This window comes from Sorex fumeus, unplaced genomic scaffold (assembly GCF_029834395.1).
Source record: "Sorex fumeus unplaced genomic scaffold, SorFum_2.1 ptg000037l, whole genome shotgun sequence".
NCBI lineage: Eukaryota > Metazoa > Chordata > Mammalia > Eulipotyphla > Soricidae > Sorex > Sorex fumeus.
This window is the reverse complement of record NW_026606094.1, coordinates 28,401,527-28,427,672: the sequence shown is the minus strand read 5'-3', so window position 1 is coordinate 28,427,672 and position 26,146 is coordinate 28,401,527. Positions and strand designations below refer to the sequence as shown.

At 41.8% G+C, this 26,146-nt stretch overlaps 1 protein-coding gene and 1 non-coding gene across 3 annotated transcripts in view; both read right to left on the bottom strand.

Moving 5' to 3' along the window:
- DNAJC2 (DnaJ heat shock protein family (Hsp40) member C2) overlaps window positions 1–26,146 on the bottom strand; it is a 27,199-nt gene extending 1,053 nt beyond the window's left edge. Inside the window, exons 1-15 of one of the 2 annotated variants that reach the window (XM_056118581.1) lie at window positions 25,913–26,146; window positions 21,775–21,965; window positions 17,371–17,446; window positions 13,061–13,159; window positions 11,573–11,714; window positions 10,252–10,332; window positions 8,084–8,149; window positions 6,806–6,897; window positions 6,613–6,734; window positions 5,405–5,554; window positions 3,194–3,282; window positions 3,052–3,121; window positions 1,371–1,555; window positions 374–474; window positions 139–246 (exon numbers count right to left, since the gene is read on the bottom strand). In XM_056118581.1, coding sequence (XP_055974556.1) covers window positions 139–246; window positions 374–474; window positions 1,371–1,555; window positions 3,052–3,121; window positions 3,194–3,282; window positions 5,405–5,554; window positions 6,613–6,734; window positions 6,806–6,897; window positions 8,084–8,149; window positions 10,252–10,332; window positions 11,573–11,714; window positions 13,061–13,159; window positions 17,371–17,446; window positions 21,775–21,965; window positions 25,913–25,976 — 1,636 coding nt within the window. In that variant the 5' untranslated portion in view covers window positions 25,977–26,146. The remainder of the gene's footprint in view (window positions 1–138; window positions 247–373; window positions 475–1,370; window positions 1,556–3,051; window positions 3,122–3,193; window positions 3,283–5,404; window positions 5,555–6,612; window positions 6,735–6,805; window positions 6,898–8,083; window positions 8,150–10,251; window positions 10,333–11,572; window positions 11,715–13,060; window positions 13,160–17,370; window positions 17,447–21,774; window positions 21,966–25,912) is intronic. The other variant, XM_056118583.1, reaches the window with a different exon arrangement.
- On the bottom strand, window positions 9,840–9,967 carry LOC130027898 (small nucleolar RNA SNORA77). The gene has a single exon (XR_008793107.1). It is a non-coding gene; the product is annotated as a small nucleolar RNA SNORA77 (small nucleolar RNA).

Sequence of the window (26,146 nt, the reverse complement as noted above, 5' to 3'; positions counted from 1 at the left end):
ATATATGCAGTATTGGTTCTGAACCATAGAAATTGACTAAAATAGACATGAACAAGGTAGTTTCTACTATGAGAAGTTATGTTTTTCAAAATCATGATATTCACCTTAATTAGTATTTCAGAAAAACAATGGAATTACCTTCAAATCTCTCAGAAGGTGCTGCATTGTCTGCCTGAGGCACTACCCCATGTTCTTTCTTAAATTTATCAAATGCCTTTTTGTTTATGTCATCTTTTTGATGAGGGTCTGAAAAATAATAAAATTTTAATACATTATTGATTACATTACACATTAGATTGTGCAGTGTTTCATCAGCCTCTATAGATTTTTAAGGTGGATATTCAAAGTGACAAATTTATTTTGTAAAACTCACCAAGTTTTTGAAGACTCTTTGCCTTGCCAATAACATCTTTGGCAGTTCTTTTGACTCCAGAAGAAGAATGTATGTTCATGTAATTAGCGATAACTTCCCATCTAGAGAAAGCAATATAAAAGTAAAGTAAGGAGAAAAGTACCAAGAGGACAAAGGACAGACTGACCCTTACAGTTTTTTTGAAGGGTTAGTGATACATGATATTTACACAATTAGCTCTAAGTTGGTGGTTTGATTCTGATTACATAGCCTATAGTCTAGTTTTTGTTGTATATTATTTTAGTTTTAAGTTTGCAAACAAACTTAAGTTTCCTTGTCTATAGAAGGAGACAGACTGGATCACTGAGGCTTTCTCAACTCAAACTTGCAGGAACTTCTGGTTTGAGATGGGAAGCAACAGAGAAGGATCGATGTTGTGAAAGAGGAACTATATGGAACACTAAATTAGGCCCTAGAAAGCTATGACAGAATAAGTCGAGTTAAGGTTTATGGTATTTAATTCCCTGAAAAACTGATGCAGCATCTCGCTATATTATGTGTGTGTGTGTGTGTGTATACATATATATCACACACACATACACACATATCTGATTATGCAAATAAATTTAAGACTAACAGATACCAAGTACACTGTGCTTTTCACACTTTCCACTGTGGCACAGGATTTAGTGGAAGGCAGTCTGTAGATTCAAGGGTATCTGAAAATTTCTGCTAGAACCAGTGCTACTCATCTGAATATTTTAAATTTTTATTTATTATTTGCTTTTTGGGCCACACCCAGCGATGCTCAGGGGTTACTCCTGGTTCTGCACTAAGGAATTACTCCTGGTGGTGCTTGGGGGACGATATGGGATGCGGGGGATCGAACGCGGGTCGGCCGTGTGCAAGGCAAACGCCCTCCCCGCTGCATTATCGCTCCGGCCCCCTGGATATTTTCTTCCATTACTCCCAGGCTCCGGTATGTATCAAAACACAAAAGTTTCATTAAAACCAGTACCTTGAATTTGTTCCAGCAGGGAAGAGGTTCACAGCTTTAATTAGTAATTGCAGATCATCCTCTGACCAATTTTTACTGCCAATTCCACCTCCACCAGTTGATTTCTCTGCATTCTTAGATGCTTGACGCATACGAGCCTCAGCTTCCTCTTTCTCTTTTCTAATTTGCTCATTTATTTCTTCTATCTACACAAATACCATAGGTAAGTCAGGGACTTAAAGCATCTTGCTATCTATACTCTCATTGTTTGGGAGTTTGTCGTTTTTAATTCTCAGAATTATCCTGACAATAAAACCTTTGCTTTTCTGCAGCCAACTTTAAAATCAACCTTTCAATCTTGTTCTCACTTTGGCCAGACTAACAGTTCTTCTTGAGGAACCAAGTTCCCACTATGTACTTACATTGTGTTCATATCCTTGAGCTTTCTAATGAGACTCAAGTAACTGGTCACTTAAATCTAACATATCTTGCCCATAGTAATAGTTCAGTGTTATTGTTTGTTACTGAAAGATACGCAGAATGGACATTAGTCACCAGGGTATTTGCTTGGGGGGCTTAAGAGAACTCAGTGTCAAAGCATTACCTAGCAGGCACTGCCCCTAACGTTGCGGACAAGCCCAGAACAGTGCCATGTGTACCATCACCACAACAAAGTGCAAAGAAGAAAGGGAAGTAGTTTAAGTGTTTCAGATTCTTAAACACCTATATTTTGACAAATCTACTTTGAAACATTTTTAAACTTGTTTAACTTAGCTCTACTTTTTCTAACCAATTTCATCTTCACTTTGTAACTTTGTATTTCTTTATTTTTCTTTTTGGGTCACACCCAGCAATGCTCAGGGGTTACTTTGCTGGGGATGGAACCAGGGTTGGCCAAGTGCAGGACAAATGCCCTACCCGCAGTATATGGCTCCAGCCCCCAAACATTGTATTTCTGACCTTAGTACATAATCTTCATTTGAACACTGTTCATCCTTCAAGGCTGGTGTCACTGAGCCTATCATAACACTTGGGCCAGGAGTAGACATATCCTACACCATTTTCTGTAGGAACCCTATCTTTTGGCCCATATTCCTTTTTTAAAATTTTTAATTTTTTTTCCTAATTTTTTAAATTTTACTTTTATTGTAATGTAGGAGTATTGCTATTTATTCAGCCATTGATTAGGCTGATTGAATTGTGCATGAACTCCACTTGGCCCGTATTCCTTTTTAATTTTCTACAGAACTCTCTCTGAATTCCTTTGTAGCAGTAGCATTAAACACTTTTCCAACTCCCTTAAATATGGCACAGTATGCAGTAGGTTCTATCGCTTGATGCCTCATTGAATTTGTGAATGTTTCCTTATCTATAAAAGATGTAGACAAGACAAAGCAAAGGTTTTGTTTGGCTCTAAATACTACCCTATAAAATTGGTCACGGAATAATAAAAAGTCAATTTTCTAAATTATTTTAAGAACTGATCAATGTGCACCACAAATCAAACACTATGCATGGTAATAGCCTAATACATATTAAAAGTCAATTTTAATAACAGCACTTATAAGCATAGTGAAGAGCACAAAGAGAAACGACACACTGTCCTTAGGGCATATCAAAGAGATATATTCAGAGGTGGAAGTGAAGACTATAAGCTGAATTAAATGCTAAGCAGGGGTAAAAGTGACGGTCCTTGTATTACCTGTTTCTCCAGGGCAGCCTTTCCTACTTCTTTTGTACAGGATGTAAGTGTTTCATTCAAGCACTGTAAGCTAAAGGAAAAACAGGGATGACACTTTATCCAGAACCATGAGAAGAATTTAGTAACAGTACTATAGGTATACCTTGCTAACTCAAGGCGATCACATAGTTTTTCTACTTCTTCCATCATTTTAACCCGCTCAGCTTCATTGTCAGAAAAGTGATTCCAGGTCTAGAAACATAAACATAAACATTTTCATCTTCTCTCTGCTGACAATTAAAACACATTTATAGACTCTGAACTTCTCTAGAGGTTCTTGAGGTGAAAATATGGCCTTCTGATTATAAAGATTACTGTGCACTTCTCAGGGCTTTCCCTGACCAGCTAACAGCAGAGAAGCTTTACCAAGTGACCAATGATCAGGAGCAAAGCAAAAGAGAAACAAGTGTTGGCAAACCCTGCTGGACATGACAGTCAGTTCTACACCAATGCCAGACACTGAATTCCTCATTAAATTGTTAAAGAACCAAGAGATTCTTGACTGAAGAGACAGTTCAGGGTTAAAACTTGTAAGCTATCAGCCAAGTTTAATCCCCCCGCACTGCAAATGGTCACTGCCAGGTGTAATCCCGGAACACTGTCAGGTGTGATCCTAAAACAAAACTGCCAGATACTACATATGAGTGATTTTATTGACTACTCAGTTGTGAAGATTAAATGAAATGATACAAGTGAGGAAGCTGATGCACAAGGGAGTTTAGATAACCTAGGTGGCAGGTGGAGAGTAACTTCCAAGGTATGATGACCTGATCCCATACTCCTTATTAATGTTCTCCTAAGGACAATTTTCTAAGTGAATCTGAGAAAAAGATCTGTCTTTCTATTCAGATTTTCTTTTAGCTTACCGAAAGACTGGAGACACAACATGTCTTTGTATCTGTATCTTTATTAAACCTATTTCAAAGTCTGTTGATTGGGCAAGTTAATTTCAATCATTAACTGAAGACTTTGGATGATAGAGTATGCATAGTAGTTCTTGTCTCTGGAAATTCAAGTGAAAGATGACTTTTTTACCAGTAAGCGTTTACGTATGTTTTATTTAACTGTAACGAATGGTATGATACATAATATTATATGGCAGCCGCTAACTGGATTTTCATTCATCTGTGTTTATTCAAATTCCTTTTGATTACCTTTAAAAATCTATGTTCAAAAGAGATAGTCAACTCCATGCCCATCACGCACAGCCCCGGCTTTACTCCCCAGCACCGAATGGCCTCCCAGGCACTCTTGGGTGGAGCCCTGGTAGACGCTGGCACCACTTTGGATACCCTGTCCTTATGAAATGTACGATCATCTCTTGAGCAAAAAGACATTAGCAGTTTTTTGTATTTTTTAGTGAAACTGTATTTGAACGCATACTACTCAAATGACTTTCCTTAGTTCAGGGGGAAAAAAAACAGCTTTTAGATTCCTAATTATTCCAAATATCACTATGCACAGAACTAGAGCAGCCCACAAATATTATAGGGTATGGCCCTGAAAGAAAACCTAAGATTAATTTCTAAAAGAAATTTTTCTTTTTGGACCTGGCAGTGCATCTGGTGGAACTCTGGAGACAATAATGGGAAGCGGGGGATTGAGTCCTGCTACAGTGTTTGCCTTGTGTGCAGCCTGACCCGGGTTTTATCCCTGGCATCCCATATGGTCCCCCAAGCACTGCCAGGATTAATTCCTGAGTACAGAGTCAAGAGTAAACCCTGAACATTGCCAGGTGTGGCCCAAAAACAAAACATTTAGAAGTTAAAAATATTTAAAAATAAAGAGATTGGAGCAGTAGTACAGTGTGTAGGACATTTGTCTTATGTGTGGCTGACCCACGTTCAATCCTCCGAATTCTATATGGTACCCAGGAGTAGTTCCTGAGTGCAAAGCCAGAAGTAACTCCTGAGCATTCCCAGCTGTGACCCCCCCAAAAAAAAGAAAAAAAAGACATGCGTGTTCAGATGAAATGCACACAGTAATTTAATCATTTAATTTAGCATGTGGAAAAATATTTTAGTGCTTAATAAGCAACTTGATTTGTAATCTACTGCAGTGGTTTTCTTTTTTTTTTTTTCACCAAAGCCACTGAAAATGGGAGAAATATTTTATGCACAACCAAAGCAAAAACAAACTAAACTTGTAATAGTATTTTATGTATCTGTTTTAAAAAATAAATTATGAAATTAAAAGTTGAGCTAGGTGCCCCACATAGAAATGGCTGTAACTTCTGAGGGCTGACAAATCTGAGGATGAAAAGGTCGCTGGAAACTGCTAACGTAGTGTTTTCTTCGATCATTGTCTGACATACCTTGCATGAATTTCGAAGTTTCTGTCTTTCCTTTTTTATGGCCTTTTTCTGAATATCTTTTTCCTTTTTTGCCAATAATGCCTGTTGTCTGACTTCCTCATCTTCTTTCTCCTTAGCTAATCGAGCAGCTTCTAACTCAGCTTGTCTTTGCTTTAGTAATGGAAAACAATCATATTAGTAAGAAAGTTAGAATTCCTAAATGTCTGATGATCCTGCTTTAAAATTCAATCCTGGGGCCGGAGTGACAGTGCAGCAAGTAGGGTGTTTGCCTTGCACAAAGCCTGCCTGGGTTCAATCCCAGCATCCCATTATGGTCCCCTAAGCACCAAACATGAATCATCTCTTAAGCTCAGAAATGATCCCTGAGCACAGAACCAGGGGTAAGTTTTGAAAACTGCTGCGACCCAAAACAAAACAAACAAAAAATTAAAAAATCTTTTTTGCTTTGGAGCTTACTGATGCCTCTGCACTTGGGAATCATTCTGGTGGTACTTAAGGGACCATATGTGGTGTCAGGGATCAAATCAGGGTCTACCACATCCAAGGCCAGTAGGCGCTTTACTAACCTTGCAGTGCCTCTCTGGCACTTGAGAATTCAGTCTTTTAATACTTAAACTAGAAAAAGGGACACAGCAGTTTATGACTAAAGGTTGAACTAGGTAAGAGGATCTGGTGAAATCTGTAAACACCGAAACTAAGATCCAGTGCCAGACAGATAGTATGAGTTAAGTAGCCTAGCATGCTGCTCTGGTTGGTGCCCAGCACTCGCAGGTATGCCTCGCTCCCCACCAAAAAAACAAGATACACTAGAAATAAGCCAAGTGCTACTTTTGGATTTATGTGATGTCACATTTTTGCTACGTAAGAATTTGCTGGGATTGTAACTATCTCACGGTGACTCAATAAAATTAAAAAAAAAAATTGTTGGGGGATGAGTGGGTGACTAGGGATGAAGTCAATTGGAGAGAACTTGCATAGTATGTATATGGTCCTGGGTTGAATCCCTAACACCACACCCGTCCGCCCCACTGTGGGCTGGGGATGTGGTTCAGAGGTAGAGTGCAAGCAGAAGGCCCAAAATTGATACTTGGCACTGCACAAAATATTTGGTAGTAATTTGCTGATAGGGAAGATCCCTCTTGTCCCAACTAGTCTAATTTTCTGCTGTGCATTTATTTAAAGTCCATCATCATCAATTGTCATCTTACTTTTTCTTTTGCTTCCTGCTCCTTCCGTTTTGCTTCGGCTTTTGCTTTCTTTTCTGCTTCTTTCTTGGCTTTTTCTTCTTCTTTAAATTTCTTTATCCTTGGATCACAGCTATATGCATTATCTATCATAAAGACAGTTAATCTTTTGGGTTTCTAAATTTAAGAGAAATTTAAAAAAATCAATTTTACTTACCAACTAATGTTCTTATTCTGTTCATTTCTTCTTTCTTTCTTTGTGCCCTTGTTGCTCTGTTCTGCTTTTCAATCCATCTCCTCTCATCACGACTATAAAAAAAATTTGAAACAAACTACCTCTTATATATGATGTTACTGGAAACTGTAATACTTTACGTACATAGATAGTATTTAATAAAGAGCTACTAACATTAAAGGGAGAGTCTCTTTAGTATTCCAGCTCAAAGGGCTGGAGCACATGCTCTGCGCGTGGGGCCCTCATGCCACAGAATCGTCTGAACACTGCCAGCAGTGGACCTCCCCCGCAAAGTACAGTATTTTTTTTGTACATACATACCGGGTTTTCTTAAACATGAAGAATAACTAAAATGAAACTTAGATTAAGTAATATGATAATTTGTTCAGTTAGGTTACAGGATTTTATTCCCTGGCAATAAAACAAGAGGCTGGAGTGATAGTATAGCGTGCAGGGAGTTTGCCTGTCTGGCCCAGGTCTGATCCCTGGAATCCCATGTGGGTCCCTGAGCACTGCCTGGAGTAATTCTTGAGTGCAAAGCCAGAAGTAATCCAAGTATCACCAGGTGTGGTCCCACGGTAATAGTATAAAGGTAGCTAGGGCACCTGCCTTCAATGTGGAAGCTTCAGCCTCAACCCTGGTTCAATATTTGGTCCCAATCACTACCAGGGATTACTCCTGAGCACAGAGCCAGAAACAGCCCCTGAGCTCTGTCAGGTTGGCCTACACTTCCCCCCTCCCACCACCAAAAATAGGTACTACAAATATATGTCGGTATGTTCTTACCTATTTTTATTTTGTGCGCCACACCTGGTGATCAAGAGCTATTCCTGATGCAGTTGAAAGTGGTCACTCCTAGTGGTACTGAGAGACCATGTGGTGGGGAACTGAATTCAGTTTCTGCATGAATGGTATGTGCTCAGGCCATCTCCCTAGTCCCTGCAGTATATTTTTAAATCACCAAGAAAACAGAGAACTCAACAGGCTTAGAGCACTTGCTTTGCATGCAGGAAGCCCGGGTTTAAACCCTAGCACTTCATGGTCCCTTAAACACCTCCAGGAGTGATCCCTGAGCACTGCCAATTATATTCCCAAAACAAAGAATGTTTTTACACTGATGGAGTGGTTGATGTATTGATTCTGCAATTGTAAAACCATGTATAACTGTTTAGTATTTAAGTATTGATACTTAAAAAAAAATTCATAAAACAGAAAAATATAAATGAGCCAAATATCCTCTATTAAGATTTACATACATACCATTCTGCTTTTTCTTTTTCTTCTTCATCTAAATAAGAAAATTCTCTCCAGGAATCAAAATTATACCTGACAAAGTAAAAGCAAGTAAACCTTTAAAAAAACAGCGTTAACTCTATTGAACATAAATCACCTGAGACTTTTTCAAAGCCAATCATGACCCATTTATTTATTGCAACAACCAATTTTATGTACAGATGACATAAGCCCTGTCCTGTTACATTCCTATCATAGAACCTGTACTAGGTAGTGTGTCCACTCTAAGAAGTCCACAGAATGATCCTATCTTCTTTTAAAAATGGCAGTGCTGAGGCTCCTGAGTGACATAATCTACTTAGAAGACGGTTATTTGATCCTCCCTCCTTGAAGGCTAAGGAAAAAAAAATAGTTCAATGTTAGGATTTCATGAAACCCCATCATGAAACAGCTCAGGCCACTAATCCTGATGTAGAGCTATGGTGAAAGACCTTCTGCTTGTCCCCAACTGATAAAAGAACAACATCACCAATGAGGTGTATTTTTTCTTTTAAGAATAACACAGAAGCACATTTTAAAGAAGTATGGCAATTTGAGTTTAACTGGAGTTTAGAACCCATCCCTTCGTTTTGGAATGAAGTTTTATGCTCATTTTATCTTTCTTCATTTTTTTTTTTGGGGGGGGGGGCCCACACCAGCTGTGCTCAGCGATCACTCCAGGTGGTACTTGGAGTACCATATAGGATGCCAGGGATCAAAACCGGGTGGGCCATGTGCAGGCAAGCGCCCTATCCACTGTACTAGATCTCCGGCCCTTTTCTTCACCTTTCAATAACTATATTTGATATTAAAATCTAAAACAGGGCTGGAGTGATGGCACAGCAAAGTAGGGTACTTGCCTTGCACATGCCTGACTGGGGTTCGATCCCCGGCACCCATACAGTCCCTCGAGCACTGCCATAAGTAATTACAAAGTGTAGAGCCAGGTGTAGTAACTGCTAGGCATTGCTGATTATGGCCCCACATCCAAAACCAAAACAAAACAAAATCACCCTTCCCTACTATTTTGTCAGGTTTCACTCTTGTCTGGCACTTGTTAAAAATTTTCTTCCCTTCTTTGTGAAGCTTTTTTTGGGGGGGAGGGGGGCAGGGGGTGGCTGAGAGAGATTGAAGCCAGGACTATAGACATGCAGGGCGCATGCTCTACTATATGCTCTCTCCCCATTCCTATAGCCATAGCATGCTGGTAGCTCTAGGGGTTATCTCTGGTTTGTATCTTCTAAAGGCAAAAGCAACTAGAGCAGAGCTACGTTTCTACCATTTCTGTTTTAGGATTTACCAGATAGGCTTAAATAGGAATAAAAATAAAAATGTATTTATTTTTAATGAATAACAGGACAGTTCAATGGGCAGAGGGTATGTGTAATTGTAAGAGGTCTGGGCTCGATTCCTGGCACCACATGGTTCCCAAGCAGCTAGGAGCACCCTAAGAGCAGCCCAAGACCCTGAATATGATCCAATAATAAAAAAAATTTCTCCTACATGAAAGCACTTAATTTTCATTTTTTAATTGCTCTAGTATACTTGATATAGAAATTTGATGAAAAAAAAAGAATTTAAAAAAAAGCCTAAATATTCCACTGGAGGCAATATAGCATTACATGAAAATTATTAATTTCTGAACAAAATGCTTTTCAGTGAAAATTCTGCAGTTCTTCAATCCTTCAAATTATGCCAGTCAAGTACTGAGTGTGAGTGTGAGTGTGTGTGTGTTTGTATGTGTCTGTCTGTCCCCAGGCAGCTCCATCCACTTTGATAGGTCAAAGCGGTTCCGGCCCCCTGGCATGTTTCTGTGGCAGACTGAAAAAGCACCCACACTTGCGGTTGCAGCAGGGTGCAGAGTGAGTCTGCGATGAATATTTGTTCTTTTATCACCACACTGGGTCATGTTTAAAGACAGTATAGTGGGTACAGCTCTTGCCTTACACGAGGCTGACCCGAGTTTGATCCCCCAAATCCCATGCTGTCCCCTAAGCACTGCCAGGAGTAACTCCTGAGTGCAGAGCAAGGAGTAACCCCTGAGCATCACCAGATGTCGCTCTCCCCAATAAAAACCAACAAAACGCGCACGCGCGCGCGCACACACACACACACACACACACACACGCCACATAACAAAAACGGCATCGACTTACCAGAAAGAATAAAATGCATCTACATCTTCAAATGATGAATTCATATCGCCAAGTTTAGGGACATTTTTTTTATTTGACCATCTGAAGTAGTAAAAGAAGGAAAACGCATTGAAAAACTGTACAGGGTTTTTAAAAAGTCAATTTATTTTTAAGTTTTTATTAATCTCCTATAATCATGCTCCCCTGCATTCTCTCTAAGAGTTGAAGCTGTAAGACCAGCAGTGGTGCGTTAAATAAAGCAGTAAATGGAAGGTGGACGGGGCAGAGGAGTTAACAATAGAAAGTGCTCTAGCTGTTTAGTTATATTTAGTTCTGTAAATGACAAACTGAAGCAGTCGCCAGGCTGGCTAGGAAAAGTAGGGTCTAGCTCTTTTCCTATGCTAATTTACTTCTGTCCATAATATAAGCAATATAGAAAAATCTAAGGGTCTAAAGAAAATATTAATAAAGAGGGAACAGATTTCCACATTCTCTGTGGTGCCAGCTTCCATAAGAGATAAGACTTCCATATTCAGCACCAAACAAGCAAACAAAATCAGTTTGATCCCTGGCATTACATACAGTTCCCCAATCACTGCTGGGAGCGACCCCTGAGCACTGAGTCAAGAAACCCTGAGCACTGCTGGGTGCACCAAACTATTAATCAAGTTCTCACGCTCAGATGAATACTAAAATTTATCTGGAACCTGGAACAGGCCTATCAGTACTCAAAACCAATATATACAATCTCTCTGCCAGGATAATGGCTCAGAGGCACGGTGCCTGCATTGCAGGTGGGAGACCAGAAGTTTATCTCTGATACAGCTCCAGAAAAATAAAACACAGAGAAGCAAATCCCCACCTCCTCTTCCCTGATCAGAATCAAAATCTCTCTAGATAGAATCAGACATTGGGTTTTCAATACTCTCCAAGTAATTCCAATGTGCATTTAAGCAGTGCTCTAAGGAACATACCCCAGTGCAAAAAGAACTGAAAAGCAGAAAACACTGGTACAAACTACTTACAAAAGAAATGGTAATGTGGCTCAAAGATTAAGGGGCATGCCTTATATGCAAGAGAAAAGAAGTTTCATTCTATCTAAAACATTATTTATCAGCTATTGTTCTTTACCCTAAAGATAGTTAAAGGGAAAACATTCCAAGAACTGTACAGGAATTAGACCTTCTGTTTAAAGAGCAAAATAAATGAGAGCAATGTATTTACCAGAGAGGCACAGTATTTTATAGCCAATCAAACTAATAAAGGAATAAAAGAGACCCGCAAGACTCTAAGGAGCAACCAACTTGCAAGCATTATGGTCAAAGAGAATGCCTTAACTTACCGGGAATTTCTTTCAAACACAGGGGAAAACACTTCAAAGAAATTGTCCTTCGCTTCACTTTTAGATGGAACTGAGTTATCAAAAGTAGGATCTACACTGTTGAATGCTCGTCTTTTCACTGGATCTGATAACATTTCATAAGCTGAAGAAAAAAACCGTAAGGTTTTCACCAGAGATAAAATATTTTTTAATAAGGAGAAAAATCCCCTTATTTTAAAAAAGTTACTATTTTCCATATTAAAAAACCATGTGTGATAGAGCAGAAGCAAAAGTATAGTGGGTACGGGATTTTCCTTGCACCTGGCTGACCGGCTTTAATCCCAGACACCATATATGGTACTACAGCACTACCAGGAGTGATCCGTGGGCGTAGAGCCAGGAGTTATCCTTGAGCACGATTGGGTGAAATCTGGCCCCAGCCCCCCTAAAAAAGTGTGTGTGAGCTAGATAGTACAAGTGATAAGGTGCTTGTCTTGTATGTGACAGATCCAGGTTCAATACCCAGCATTGAATATGGTCCCCAAGCATTGTCAGGAGTGATCCCTGAGCACCAAGTCAGGAACAAGCACCACCAGGTATAGCCCCCCTACAAATAAATTAAAAATAATGTGTGCTTATGTTGTGGGTGAATCTAGGTAATGGCAGTTTTAACATTCGATATAATCAAATTTAACTTCTTCAAATATCTTTTCTGGAAGGCAAACAACAAAACAATGATTAAATATTCAACCCTTTAAAAAACTAGAAAACTAACTGCTAGATCCCAAGACTAAACAAGATCAAAGGATCTTAGGCATTTTCTGCACTGTATAAGAGTAGGGCAGTAGGAGTAGACTGAAAGGTATGTATGTATGATTTTCAAAAATTAACAGCAAAAATGTGAAATCACATTTAAGGGACCATTTATAAACAGTGAATACCTACAATTACTTGCCAAATGAGATTATGACAGTTGTGGATCCCATAATAGGATACAATAAACTTTAAAAAAATTTGTTTTGTAAATCCACCAACTGTACCTCATGGTGTTTCACTAACAAAAATTTTTAAAAAAATGTAAATGATGGAGAATGGGCACTGGTGGAGGGATGGGTACTGAATCATTGAATAACTGAAACTCAAGCACAAAAATTTGTAAGTCTACAATTGTACCTCATGGTGTTTCACTAATAAAAATTTAAAAAAAAAATGTGTTCTGTATTTTGGGCCACACCTGGAGATGCTCAGTGGTCACTCCTGGCTCTACTCAGGAATTACTTCTGGCGGTGCACAGGGGACATATGGGACCCCAGGGATTGAAGCCGCATCTAAGGCAAGTGCCTTACCCACTATATTATCTCCCCAGCCTTTATAATCAACTTCTTGATTTAATTAACAAACCATCTAACAGTTTAGTTCCACAAAGTATCAGCAATGAAGATTAAACCCAGTCCCTTCAACTAACTGATCACCACTGTTTGAAATCCCTGACTCTTAAAGGTATCTTACCTTTTGTTATGCAAGTGAAATAGTCATTATCTCCTTCTTTTATTGGTTCACCAGCTGCTTTCCGTTTGTCTGGGTGATGCTTTAGAACCATTGCTTTATCTGCAAGATAAAGATTTAACACTTTAAGAATCGAAGTTAGGGGCCAGGGAGCTACCTCAAAGGGTTGGGGTGCATGCTGGCATGTGGGAACACCAGGTTAGGTCCTTGCACTTCAAGGTCCCTGAGCACTGGGAAAGATCCAGAGCTTGGTCCTAGTCACTTCCGGAAGTGACCCTGAAGGACTGAGTCAGAGTTGCCCCAAGGCTAGGTCTGGTTCAAAAACTAAAAAAGGGACCAAAAAAAGACTCAAAACTGAAAATAGGGGCTGGAGTGACAGCACAGTGGGTAGAGCATTTGCTTTGCACGGGGTCGACCCAGGTTTGATTCCCAGCATCCCATATGGTCCTTTGAGCACTGCCAAGAGTAATTCCTGAGTGCAGAGCCAGGAGTAACCCCTGTGCATTGCCGGGTGTGACCCAAAAAGCAAAAAAAAAACCTGAAAATAATGATTAGCGAAATGAGCATGCTCCTGGGTCAGGGAAGTGGCTCAAGCTGTAGAGCATACCGGCGGTGGTCCTGGTCTCTTGCCACAAGGCATGACTCCTACTTGCCCCCTGCTTCCATCACAGAAACACAGAATCATAATTTTTCTTTGTGGGTAGAGGGGGTGGGCCACATCCAGCTTTGCTCAGGACTGGCTACTGGCTCTGTGTCAGGGGTCACTTCTGACAGGGCTCAGGACCAAATGCAGTGCCTGGGATGCAATGTGGGTGGGCTGCATGCAAGATAAGCACCTAACTCACTGTATTATCTCTTTGCTCTGGCAAATAATAATCATAACAGAACTATATATTAAGTGTAGAAATTAGAGAATCTGAAGTTGTTATTATTAAGAACCTGCCCAAATGTCAGCACCCACGGACAACCTCTGCTAACATTTTGGTGAATTTTCAGAAAATCTTCAAAGCACATGCATTTTTCACCATTGTTGTGGGGGCGTATGCTCTGAGGCGTGGCACAGCAGGGCTAGGGGAACACATCAGGGTCTCACAGAAAGAGCAGTGCCCCACCATGTGACTCCTTAGTTACATCCTTGCTTTTTCTGTTGTCTTTTTTTTTTTGTGGGGGTCCACACCCAGCAGTGTTCAGGGGCTCAGGGCTTAGGTGTTGAACCCAGCAGGTGCCACTGACTAGGATGCCAGGAAATGAACCGAGACCTCCAGTGTGCACCAGACCTTCAGCGCCATCTCACTGGCCCTCTTAAACACGTTCATCTAAAAATGTAGGCACAATCACAGATTTTTCGATTTGTATCTTTTTACATTAGCATCACAGCATCTCCTTTTCCCATATTGTCACTACTTAAAACAATCTTTTTTTGTAAATAGCACTGTAGCACTGTCATCATGTTGTTCATCGATTTGCTCCAGCAGGCACCAGTAATGTCTCCATTGTGAGACTTGTTGTTACTGTGTCTGGCACATTGGATACGCCACGGGAGCTTGCCAGGCTCTGCTGTGTGAGCAGGATACTCTCGGTAGCTTGCTGGGCTCTCTAAGAGGGACAGAGGAATCAAACCCAGGTCGGCCTCATGCAAGGCAAATGCCCTGCCTGCTGTGCTACCGCTCCAGTCAAAATGTAAGGGGAGAGAATGTACAGAGTAATGCGGGCAACAGAGAGCCTTCAAAACACTTCTTATTTTTGCTGCGGGCGTCAGTGGGGATAGGGAACAGGACAATTAAGTTCGGCGAACCAGTTTTAAACATCTGAATCAAATGCTTCTTTACCTCCTCTTTTAAAAAGACAGCACTGTAGCACTGTCCTCCCATAATAGAAAAAAAATTTTTGATCACTTAAGAAACTAAAAATAAAGGAAACTGGAAGAAAAAAATTAAAATAGGGCCCAGAGAGATAGTCTACAGCTATGCAAAGAATAGGCTATTTAGGGGCATTAAAAGAAAGTGTTTTATAAGGAATTTGAATGGGTGTTCCCAATCACTCCACCCCACCCCCAAACACACACTCCCATTGATCCTGTCAATGAAAATAACAATAAAACATCAGATAACTCTATCCTAGGAAAAAGGAGAGAACAGTATAAACAGGGTGTGTCTTAAAAAATACAAAATAACATAAAAACCTACTAACACAACCTAATAAAACTGCTGATCCTCTAAAAGGTGGTGAAATACTATGCTTTAAAATCTTGCCAGTATGTCATGTTAAAGTGAAATAAGTCAGAGGGAGAAGAACCAGGATGATCTCACTCCTTTGTGATTCAGAGAAACGAAACAAGGGAATTGACAATATTAAATGAAAAAAATCCTTGGCCTTTGATTGCGAAATTGACCAAGCAGTGGGGTAGGGTGCAGAGGATGAGGGAGGGAAGAAAGAGCTTAACTAGAGAGGACACAGGTCAGAACAGAGGGTCCTGAGCACTCTGGGGGTGGTGGTGGTGGTGAGGGTCCAGTAATTTTGTATATCCAGATCATGAAAGGTAATACTTTCTATTGTAACCATGTTACCTAAAATACAGTAAAGGTAAGGTAAAAGGTAAAGGCCCTCCCGTTGATCGTCGATTTGCTCGAGCGGGCCCAGTAACGTCTCCATTGGAGACTTTGTTGTTACTGTGTCTGGCATATCGAATACTCTCGGTAGCTTGCCGGGCTCTCCGAGAGGGGCAGAGGAATCAAACTCGGGTCGGCCATGTTGGCTGCTTGTAAGGTGAACGCCCTACCCGCTGTGCTATCACTCCAGCCCTTTTTTAATTTAAAAAAGTCTTGCCAATGCAAAAGTATTCTCTCCTCTCTGTTTTTCTCCCCGATTTTCCATGCTCAGGGATTACTCCTGGCTCTGAACTCAGGAATCACTCCTGGCAGAAGTCCTTATGGAATTCTGGGAATAAAACTTAAATAAGTTCGGTTGGCCACATGCAATCGCTCTACCTGGTATACTATGGTTCCAGTGCCCCCACAATCCCATTTCTTTTTTTTTTTTTTTTTTGCTTTTACAAATAACTTTATGTACGAAAAAAAGCCATTTTTAGTGGTATTTATAAATCTCCACACCTCCTTTTGGGAATTTCAATTGTTATTGCGTGAATTTTATGTGACACCAAGTTCCTTTTTGGTACACCAAAAATATTTGGAGCCAAAATTTTAATCATAATTTTTCATCGGCGGTCACCCAATTGCAAAACAAATTCGGCTTCCAGAATTAATTTCTAAACACTCCCCTTAACACGCAGTAAACACTTTATGGCTACAACTGTTACTACATACAAGTGCACAGAGATGGGAAAACAATGAACCCATTAAACACCAGCAGCAACAACAAAGCTGCACTTCCTTAGACTTTCGGGTACATGGCTTTGAGCTCTAATATGTCATTTGAAATCTCCCTTGGTGATTTGCTAGGGCCATCATCACTTGAAACTACCAGAAAGTTTAATGTTTCAATTTCCTGTGGTTTAACGGTGCCTTAAAGTTGTCAGATATTAAATAGTTTCCCCGATTCAACGAGGTACTGGCATATAGAATCTCTCTTCTGAGTTCAAGTACTAGTCTTGCACTAAAACTGATGTCTTGTTTGTTTTTTCCCCTTTCATTTAACAATATAGAAATAACTGTTATTAATACATAGTAAAAGGGCAGAGTCTGGCAAACTCCCCATGCCGTACCAAATATGCCAAATACCAGTAACAATGTTGGGTCTCATTCTTCTAAAGAGCCTTGAATATAATCTCAGGGCTAGGATGAAAGAGACGTTACTGGGGCCTGCTCGAGGCAATCGACGAATAACAGGATGATGAATGAATGAATGAAAAAATATATAGTAGTTATGTATTTTCAGCTATTTTACTAGCAATATGAGTCAAACTGCCTTTCTCAGACTATATATCCATTAGAATCTCCATAAAGGAAGAGTAACTATTAGCTACTCATGATGACAAGTATTGTCCAGTTAGTTAAAGTATGAAAATGTGATTACATATATGAACTCCTCTCTGCATATTTATTCAATAATCTAATGTCTCTGCTTCATAGATCTGTAGGACAGCATTTGGTTGCCATCCAAAATGCATAGTGCTAATGTGCACAATCCCATTTCTTAACAGGAATAAGAAACTTATGGAGGTAAGGGAGATATAGTGTTCTGCCCAGATAAGCCATTAGTTAGATCTAGAATTGTGACTACAATTATGATCCTGCACAACTCCTCAAAAGGCAAACCCTTTCTGTATTAGATAGTAGTTCAAAATAAGTACTTACGAGCAGCTTTGATTTGTCTCTGTGTAGCTTTGTACCTTACGTGGCCAAGTCCAAGTACTGCATAATGATCCTGATTCTGATTAAGAAAAAAAAAAAAGGAAGAGGAAACCAAGTTTGAAAGGGAGCAATACTCTGTATCCCTTGCCCAGATACCTTGAAACACTGTTTCCCATCTCCTACAACCTGAGAGGAGCAAAGTGAAGATGTGGTCACTGAAATTTACTTCTAAGCAGTTATATAATCTTCTTGGTGATTTGTAAGCATGCAACTAAGGTTCTATTGTCCTTTGGGGGAGGGAACCCAAAAATCAACAACAAAGAGAAACCCATAAAACCCAGCTTTTCCATTGCTTTGGGCCACACCTGGAAGAGCTCAGAAGGGAGGGCTTCTCCAGGCTCAGTGCTTACGGTCTTTCCCAGCAGGAGAAAGCATGGTACTCTAGTCCTTTCATCCATCTCCCTGGCTTTAACCTAGCATTTAAAATTTTGTTTTGGGGGTCACACCCAGTGGTGCTAGAGGCTACTTACTCCCAACTTGGTGCTTGATCCCCGGATTCCTGGGGGACTATGATCCTGGGATGAACCCAAGTCTCTTGCATAAAAAGCACGCAACACTCCACTGAAGCTATTTCCCTGGCTCAAATTCAGAAACCCAGAATTTCTTTAGTTTTTGGAATGGTACCTGGTGCTGCTCAAGGGTTCAGCACTCCAAAGATGATGTGGTAGCAGGGAACGAACTCAGGCCTCATACATACAGAGCACGCACTCAGTCTGTCAAGCTATTTCTGTGGCTCCCTTAAACCCAGCTATTTAGGGAGGAAGAGAGGAGTTTGGACCACATCTGGCTGTGCTCAGGGCTTCTTCATGGCTGTGTTCAGGGGTCACTCCTGGTGGTGCTCAGGGAACCATAAGCAGCAAGAGATTAAACTGGAATTGGCCATGTGCAAGGCAAGTGATTTTGTTTCTGGATCACATCTGGCAGTGCTCAGGGATGACTCTTGGCTCTTTGTGCAGGAATTACTTACTCCTGGCAAGCTCAGGGGACCAATGTGGTGCCAGGGATCAAATCAGGACAGCTGTGTGCAAGGCAAGCACCACTATTAGCTGTACCATGGCTCTGGTTCTAAGCAATGCGAGCACCTTAACCCTGTACTATCGGACCCATCCAAACCCTGCATTTAAAAATATTCACATGACTTTTCTTAAGGTTCTTTTCTTCCTTGAGATTTATTAATATTCTATAGCCATCCTTAAATCAGAATGTGTAGCCAGAAAGATTTTAGAATTGAGTAGATCATTACAGCATTGCCCCATTGGTCAGGTTAGTGACAGCTATAAGGTAGGACTAGGAGCAAGTAAGGTGAAGGTGAGAAGACCATTTTGAGCAACTTCTTCTCTGAGAGCTGGAAAGGTAGTTCAGGTATTAAGGTGCTTCCCCTGAGGGCCAGACAGGTGGCACATTGCACATAGCTCACGTGGGTTAGATGTGCAGCACCAAACACAAGCCCCCAAGCACCACCTGGAGTGATCCCTAAGCCAAAGCCAGAGCAACCCCTGTGCATAAAAAACAAAACAAACAACAAACAACAAGCCCCCCCCCCCCCCCCAAGGCACTAGCTTTGCCTGGAGCTGACCTGGTTTGATTCTTCTCTCCTTCCTAGCCCCACTGTCACTCGCTTGGTTTCATTCACCAGCCTTCTTTCTGTTCCTCGTACATGTCAAACTTCTGTCTCTGCACAACTCTCTTCTTACGATGCCATTTCCCCTTTACACACCTTTCATATTTTATTTGAAACATCAATTCAACCTTTCCCACCTACTAACTCCATCTACAGCGGTCATCTGGTCACGATCGTATCACCCCATCTTTGGTTGCTTACTTGTCTGTCTCCTTAGTGGACTATAAGATATGTGGTGCAGAGGCAATTTTATTTGGACAGTATCACAGCACCTAGACGAGTGTTTGGCATGCAGAGGTGCCTGACCCTGCCTTACTGAAGGACACAGCAGAACAAATGTGAATGCTGCTACCTTGCTCTGATGCTATCTATGCTTTTCTGTATTACAGACCTTTCCTGTTCTTGCTTCCTGGGAGACTTCAGCATTCCCTGAACTCTCCTGAATTTGTCTCTCCCTTAGATCACTATTCCTCTCATTTTCTTTACAATAGTTTTGAAAAGTATTTTACAATCAGATCTCTACTTCATCACCTCATAATTCTCAATGTAATGCAACTTCTTGTAACTCCAACCATTTTATTGGGACTGCTTGTTTAAAAAAATTTTTTTTAATTGAATCACTGTGATACAGTTACAAAGTTGTCATACAATGTTCTAATACCCATCCTTTCTTTCACAGTGTACATTTCCCACCACCAACTTATCCAGTTTCTGCCTCTATGACTGGCACTTTTCTCTTTCTCTCTCAATTTCTTTCTCTTTCCTTTTGGGCATCATGGCTTGCAATACAAGCACTAAAAGGTTATCGTATGTATCCCTTTACCTGCTTTCAGCATTCAGTTCTTGCCCAGAGTGATCAATTCTAACTATCATTGTCATAGTGGTCCCTTCTCTGCCTTCACTGCTGTCCCTGCCCCTCCCCTTCTTGTGGCAAGCTTCCAACCACAGACTAGTCTTCCTGGCCCTCATTTCTACTTTTCTTGGGTGTTAGTCTCATACAGTATTTTTTTCTATATCCCACAAACGAGTACAGTCGTTCGCCCTCTGACTCATTTCACTCAGCATGATACTCTCCATGTCCATCCATGTATAAGCAAATTTCATGACTATTTTTCCTGTGGTTACACAGTATTCCATTGTGTATATGTAGCAGTTTCTTGACGCAGCGGTCTGTTCTCAGGTGCTCAGGTTTCCAGATTCTGGCTTCTGTGAGTAGTGCTGTATGGAACTGCTTTCAGTCCCCTCATTTGTTTGCCAAGTCCAGTAGCTTTCCATCGTTACTCACATTAAATGACTGACCTTTCCAGAGCACTGACTTGGGGACTGTTTACCCTCTATCTTCTTTTAGGTTTGGGGGCAACAGCTGGCACTGCTCAAGAACTGTATTGACTTGGGCCTCTAGCAAGCAAACCCTGTGCACTAGTCCTCTGAACTCTCTCCTGTGATACTTCCCCATTTGGGGGGCAATGTGGGGGCTACTCCCAGCTTTGTGCCGTGGCAGTCTGGGGAATGTGTCCGGCCCACTGAGCTATCTCTGCACCCCTGCTTTTCCTTCTTGAGTTTCCTACTCTTAGGGTTTCTTTTTTTTTTTTTTTTTGGCTTTTTGGGTCACACCCGGCATTGCACTGGGGTTACTCCTGGCTCATGCACTCAGGTATTACCCCTGGTGGTGCTCAGGGATGCTGGGAATTGAACCTGGGTTGGTCATGTGCAAGGCAAAAGCCCTACCTGCTATGCTATCACTCCAGCTCTCTGTTTTAGGAAGTTACAGCACCTAGCATTTAACCATCCTGTTTTTAGTGAACAAATTTTCTGTCTTCTTCCTACTTTCACCCCAAATATGTTTTCCTCCTAAAGTATTCATGATCCTCAATCTTCACTTCTCTTTAAAACAGGAGAATCAGCTAATTCTTTCTTATTTTCTTCTCTAAGTGCCTGATATGTGTGTGCACATAGATATAGGCACATAAGTACCTTCATTTAATTCTCACAACCAGAAATACGAACTCTTCTATCTACTATTGGTTTAGCATTTATGATGTGAATACTAGACTAAGTGCCTCAAATGCATGGATATATTAATCCTCTCTTATGCCTCTGAATTTTAAGTAACCTTCCTGAGGTGCCAGCACAAAAAAAAAGGGGGGGGGCAGAAACAGATTTTTTTAGGTGCTCTAATTTCATAACATATAGATTTGATAGTCTATTAGCCCCCACTTAAGTGTCATAACTCCTATTTGTTTATATACTTCTCCCATGTAGCTATCATTAAATTCCTCAGTCTTATGCATCAAAGACTTGCAAAGACAGCCTCCCTTTTCAAAAATACTATTTTGTACTGCCAAAATTACTTTTCTAAAATTAGCTCAGAAGTATTTGACGACTTCTACATGCTCTGAAATTAAAAACTGAATTTCTTCCTTGGCATGACATAGAAAGGGCATTAGAGAATTTGGTCTAGAGCCTGTTTGGAGCTTCCTACTCTACTCTTCATTACTCCCTCCAGAGGTAGTTCACACTCTTCTATCCCTGAGTCTCTGTTTATCTGCCCATGTATATTGCTTTCCTTCTACCTGGAATGCATCTTCTCTCTGCTCTGCTTCGCTACTTGCCACTCATTCTTTTAAGACCAGCTCAAATGATGATTTCTGTGAAACCTTCCAGTATTTCTCAGGAAGAAAGCATACTATGACTAACAACATCCCACTCTAGGCTTGATAACATACCTTCCAGTCTTTGGGATCAAGTGTCTTCAGCATGGGAAACTCTTCCAACTGCAATTCCTCATCTTCTGACTCCTCTGATAACTCTTTCTTATCCTCCAGTTCCTGAAAAGAGGTGGAAGCATTCCTGTTTCTCCTCTTTACAAAAGCTTCAAACCATCTTCCCACGGGTTCAACTTGACAGAGTGTTGAAGCTGTGATTGAAAGCACCAGGAGAGATTTCAATGGAGTGCATGGAAGAAATCTGTTTCAAGGCAATACTTTTTTTTATCAAGAAATAAGATCAGGACCTAAGAGATACCTCAAAGGGGCACAGGCTTTGTGTGTAGTAGGCCCAGGATGACCCCCATTACTAAATGGTCCTCCCAGCATCACTGGAGGTTATTCTCCTCAACAACCCGCTCCCCCCCCCCAAAAAAAAAATAAACAAAAAGCAGTGACTGGAACTGATTTAAAACATGCTGACTGTCTGGGGAAACAGCTTAAAGGGCTGGTGCATATCTCTGCATGCCAGAGGCCAGGTTTAATCCCTGGCACAACAAACAGAGTGGTGTGTTTAATCCCTGGCCAGGTTTAATCCCTGGCACATGAAGCAGAGTAGCCTCTATGCACCACTGGGTATGGCCCATAAACAAAACAAAATGCTGACTATATAAAACCTGATTAGTTCATATGATAATAAGAAGAAAAATAAAACAAGAAAAATAAAAATATACAAAATTTGTAAATAGAAATCAGGGTTGGAGAAGATACTACAGAGGTTAGTGTCTGCCTTGCATTCCTGATCCCAGTTCAATACGATCCTGGTTCAATTCCTGTACAATAAGATCCCCAGCATAGTGCAAGCCCAGACCACCACCAGGTATGATCCCAAAACCAAGAAGAAAAAAAAGGAAGTGATACCACCAGAATATAACTTAACGAAAAAAATAAAAACATAAAAACTGAAACTGATTAAAAAAAAATAATTACAGTAACACAATTAACATGAAGGTTAGCAATTACCATTCTTAAATATTATATTTAATCAACCTCCTCATACAACAAACAAAATAATCAGCAATATCACCAATTGATACTTTCTTGTAATATAAATGGGAGATGAGGAGCAAAGAGAAATATTGCAAATTGCTTTATTTTACAAGGGTTCATTCTCCTGTATCCCAAATAAGACCTCTGAGCACTGCCAGGAGTAAATTCTGGTTGTAGACCCAGGAGTAACCCAGGAGCATTGCTGTGTGTGGACCAAAACCCAAATGAATATTGATAAACTCCCATAAATATCTGAGTTCATCACACAAAATCTTCCTCAAAATGAACTGAAAATAATTTAACTGTAAAAAGCCTTGAGAACTTTACATTTTTAAAAAGAATTCATTAGCAATGATTTTCTCTGAAAGACAATTTCCAGTAAGGATTCATTAACATAGCCATACTGCATGGAGCAAACTCTGGATCTGAATTAAGTAACTGATCTTTAGTCTAAGCCTAACAAGGAGTTGACTGAGTGAGTCAGACATTGTCAGCTATAAAATTCAGAACATTATCCATCTCACCATCGTTCCTTGGAAGATAGAATAAGGTAAAGGTAAAGGTAAAGGCCCTCCCGTTGATCGTCGATTTGCTCGAGCGGGCCCAGTAACGTCTCCATTGGAGACTTTGTTGTTACTGTGTCTGGCATATCGAATACTCTCGGTAGCTTGCCGGGCTCTCCGAGAGGGGCGGAGGAATCGAACTCGGGTCGGCCATGTTGGCCGCGTGTAAGGCGAACGCCCTACCCGCTATGCTATCGCTCCAGCCCTCTGAAAATCACAAAATGCTATGTGAAGTCATTAGTCCTAGGAAACGCCAGTAAAATCGCCATATTTTTATACGAACAATTCAAAAAGGTGTGCTGGGTCAGGAAGCAAGTGAACATCTCTTGGGGCTGGAGTGATAGCACAGAGCGGGTAAGGCATTTGCCTTGCACGCGGTTGACCCGGGTTCGGTTCCCAGCATCCCATATGGTCCCCCGAGCACTGCCAGGAGTAATTCCTGAGTGCATGAGCCTGAGTGCATGTGCATTGCCAGGTGTGACCCAAAAAGAAAAAAAAAAGTGAACATCTTATCTTAATCTGAATTGCCTATCATGAAAGGAAAAGAACTTTTATAATAACTCCGATGTACCCCATTAAAAATGAAGAAGAGATAACAGAAACTTCCTGAAAGAAAAAATGCAAACAGTCAAAAGGCATATTAAAAAACGTTCTACATCACTAATCATTAGGGAAATGCAAATTCAAAGATTATCACGTCATACCAAAGACTGGCACACATCAAGAAGAACCACCACCAAAGCTGCTGTAGATGAGGACTGGGAGGAGAGGAAGGGACCCTCCTTCATGTCTGGTGGGTATGTCAATTGGCCCAGCATTTTTGGAAAACAATATGGCCATTCCTCAAAAAAGTAGGAATTGAGCTAAAGACCCAGCAATTCCACTCTTTGGAATATACCCCAAGGGTCTGAGAACACTAAGCAGAAAAGCAGAATAGCAATCTGTACTCCTATGTTCACTGCAGCAATAGCCAAAAACTGGAAACCCAAGTGCCCAATAACAGGTGACCGGATAAAGAAGCTATGGCACATAAACAACATGGAATACTACTCTGTAGTGAGAAAAGATGAAGTCATGGAATTTGCTGCAACTTGGATGCACCTGGAGAGTAGCTTGTGTAAGTCAGATTACGGACAGTCACAGAATGGTCTCTCTCTCAGGCAAAAATATAAAGAAAGACAGCAAAGGAATAGCAAATGCCCAAAGGTAACAGGAACAAAGAGCAGGAGAACTAGTCCTCAGCAGGAAGCTTCCACTGGGACAGGGTAGGGGGAAAGATCAGGGAAGGCAACTGGGGGACAGGAGAGAAACTGGGAACAAGTGGACAGTGTTGAAGGGAATTGTGAAACACTGTATACCTGAAAAAGCATACAAAAAATAAGTTTGTAATTCACAGTGACTCAAAAATATTAACTGTTGGATATAAAAATTCCCATCTGTTTAATGATCAGAATTTTCTGGGGAAAAACAAACAAACAAAAAAAAACAAACAAAATCCAAGAGGTGGGGGAAAAAGAAAAAACTCACTCCAAAATAAGCACTTACTTTCCAGGTCTTAGCTGTTCTGAGAGAGTAAGATTTCCTCCATCCTCTACAGGATGTGATGATTCACAGGCGGGGGGCCCAGTGCGGTGTGCCCTGGGTGTGCCCTGCGTGCGGTTCATAAGCGACTCTTAACCTCTCACTTTCAAAGAGCGGAGATGTGCGCCCGCAGCAACGCAAACACGTGCCATCACCCAGGTCCCGAGCCACCTGGGAGGAGCGCCCACTTACAGAGCCCTGCATGTCACACACGTCACAGGGAGTGCAGGCTTGGGGTTCCACCATGCCCACGACCTGGACCACCAGGCTGCAAATCTAAGCACCTGGGCTCTCGGGGGGTCAGTCCCACCTGTACCCACTGCCTGCGAAAAACAAAACAAAACCAAAAAAAGCATCCTCCGGGCAGCAGGCGCCACGGTCGCCAACCGTGTTTAAAAAACACTGGAGAAGCAGCGTTTTTTAAAGTTCTGACATTTAAAACACAAAGCTAGAGCGAGCGCACGGGGGAGAGAGATGGGGAGAGGGAGGGAAAGACGGGGGAGAGATGGAGAGGGAGGAAGAGGGAGGCAAAGAAGGGGGAAGAGAGGGAGAGAGAGGGAGGGAGAGAGATGGATGGGGGGGCGGAGAGAGAGATGGACAGATGGACGGGGGGTGGAGAGAGAGAGAGAGAGAGCGAGAGAGAGAGAGAAGGAGGAGGAGGAGGAGGATGTGTGTCCCTGCAGCAACGAGCGAGCAGCGGCCCAAGCAGCCCACCAGATGCCCCGAGAGTTCGGTTCCGAACCGCTCCAGCCCGGTGCGTGTGAGTCAGCAAGTGGCCGCGGGAACGAGAAGCCTGCAGGGGCAGAGGGTGCAGCCGCCACCTCCCCCATCCTCCTGCCTCTCGGAATCTTCCCCCACCGCTGCGCTACCCGAGCGAAAAGCACACGGGCGCGGGCTGCTCCGTCCGCGAGCGGCCCCGGAGGAGGAGCGCGGCGGCGGCGGCGGCGGCCGCGGCGGGCACGTACCGGAGGTCAGCGCGTGGGCGACGGCGGTGCCCTGGCCGTCCGCGGCGCTGGGCAGCAGCAGCATGCTGGCGCCGGCCACCCGCGGGGGCAACGGCCCCCGGTCTCGCCCTCCAGCGCTAGCGGCCCGCCCGGGTCTGGCGCCTGGGCTCTGGGTCGCCCAGGAGCCGGCGGCGCATGGACACCAGCGGCAGCTACTTCCGGAAGGGCCCAGCGGCGGCGGCACCGGCTCCTGCC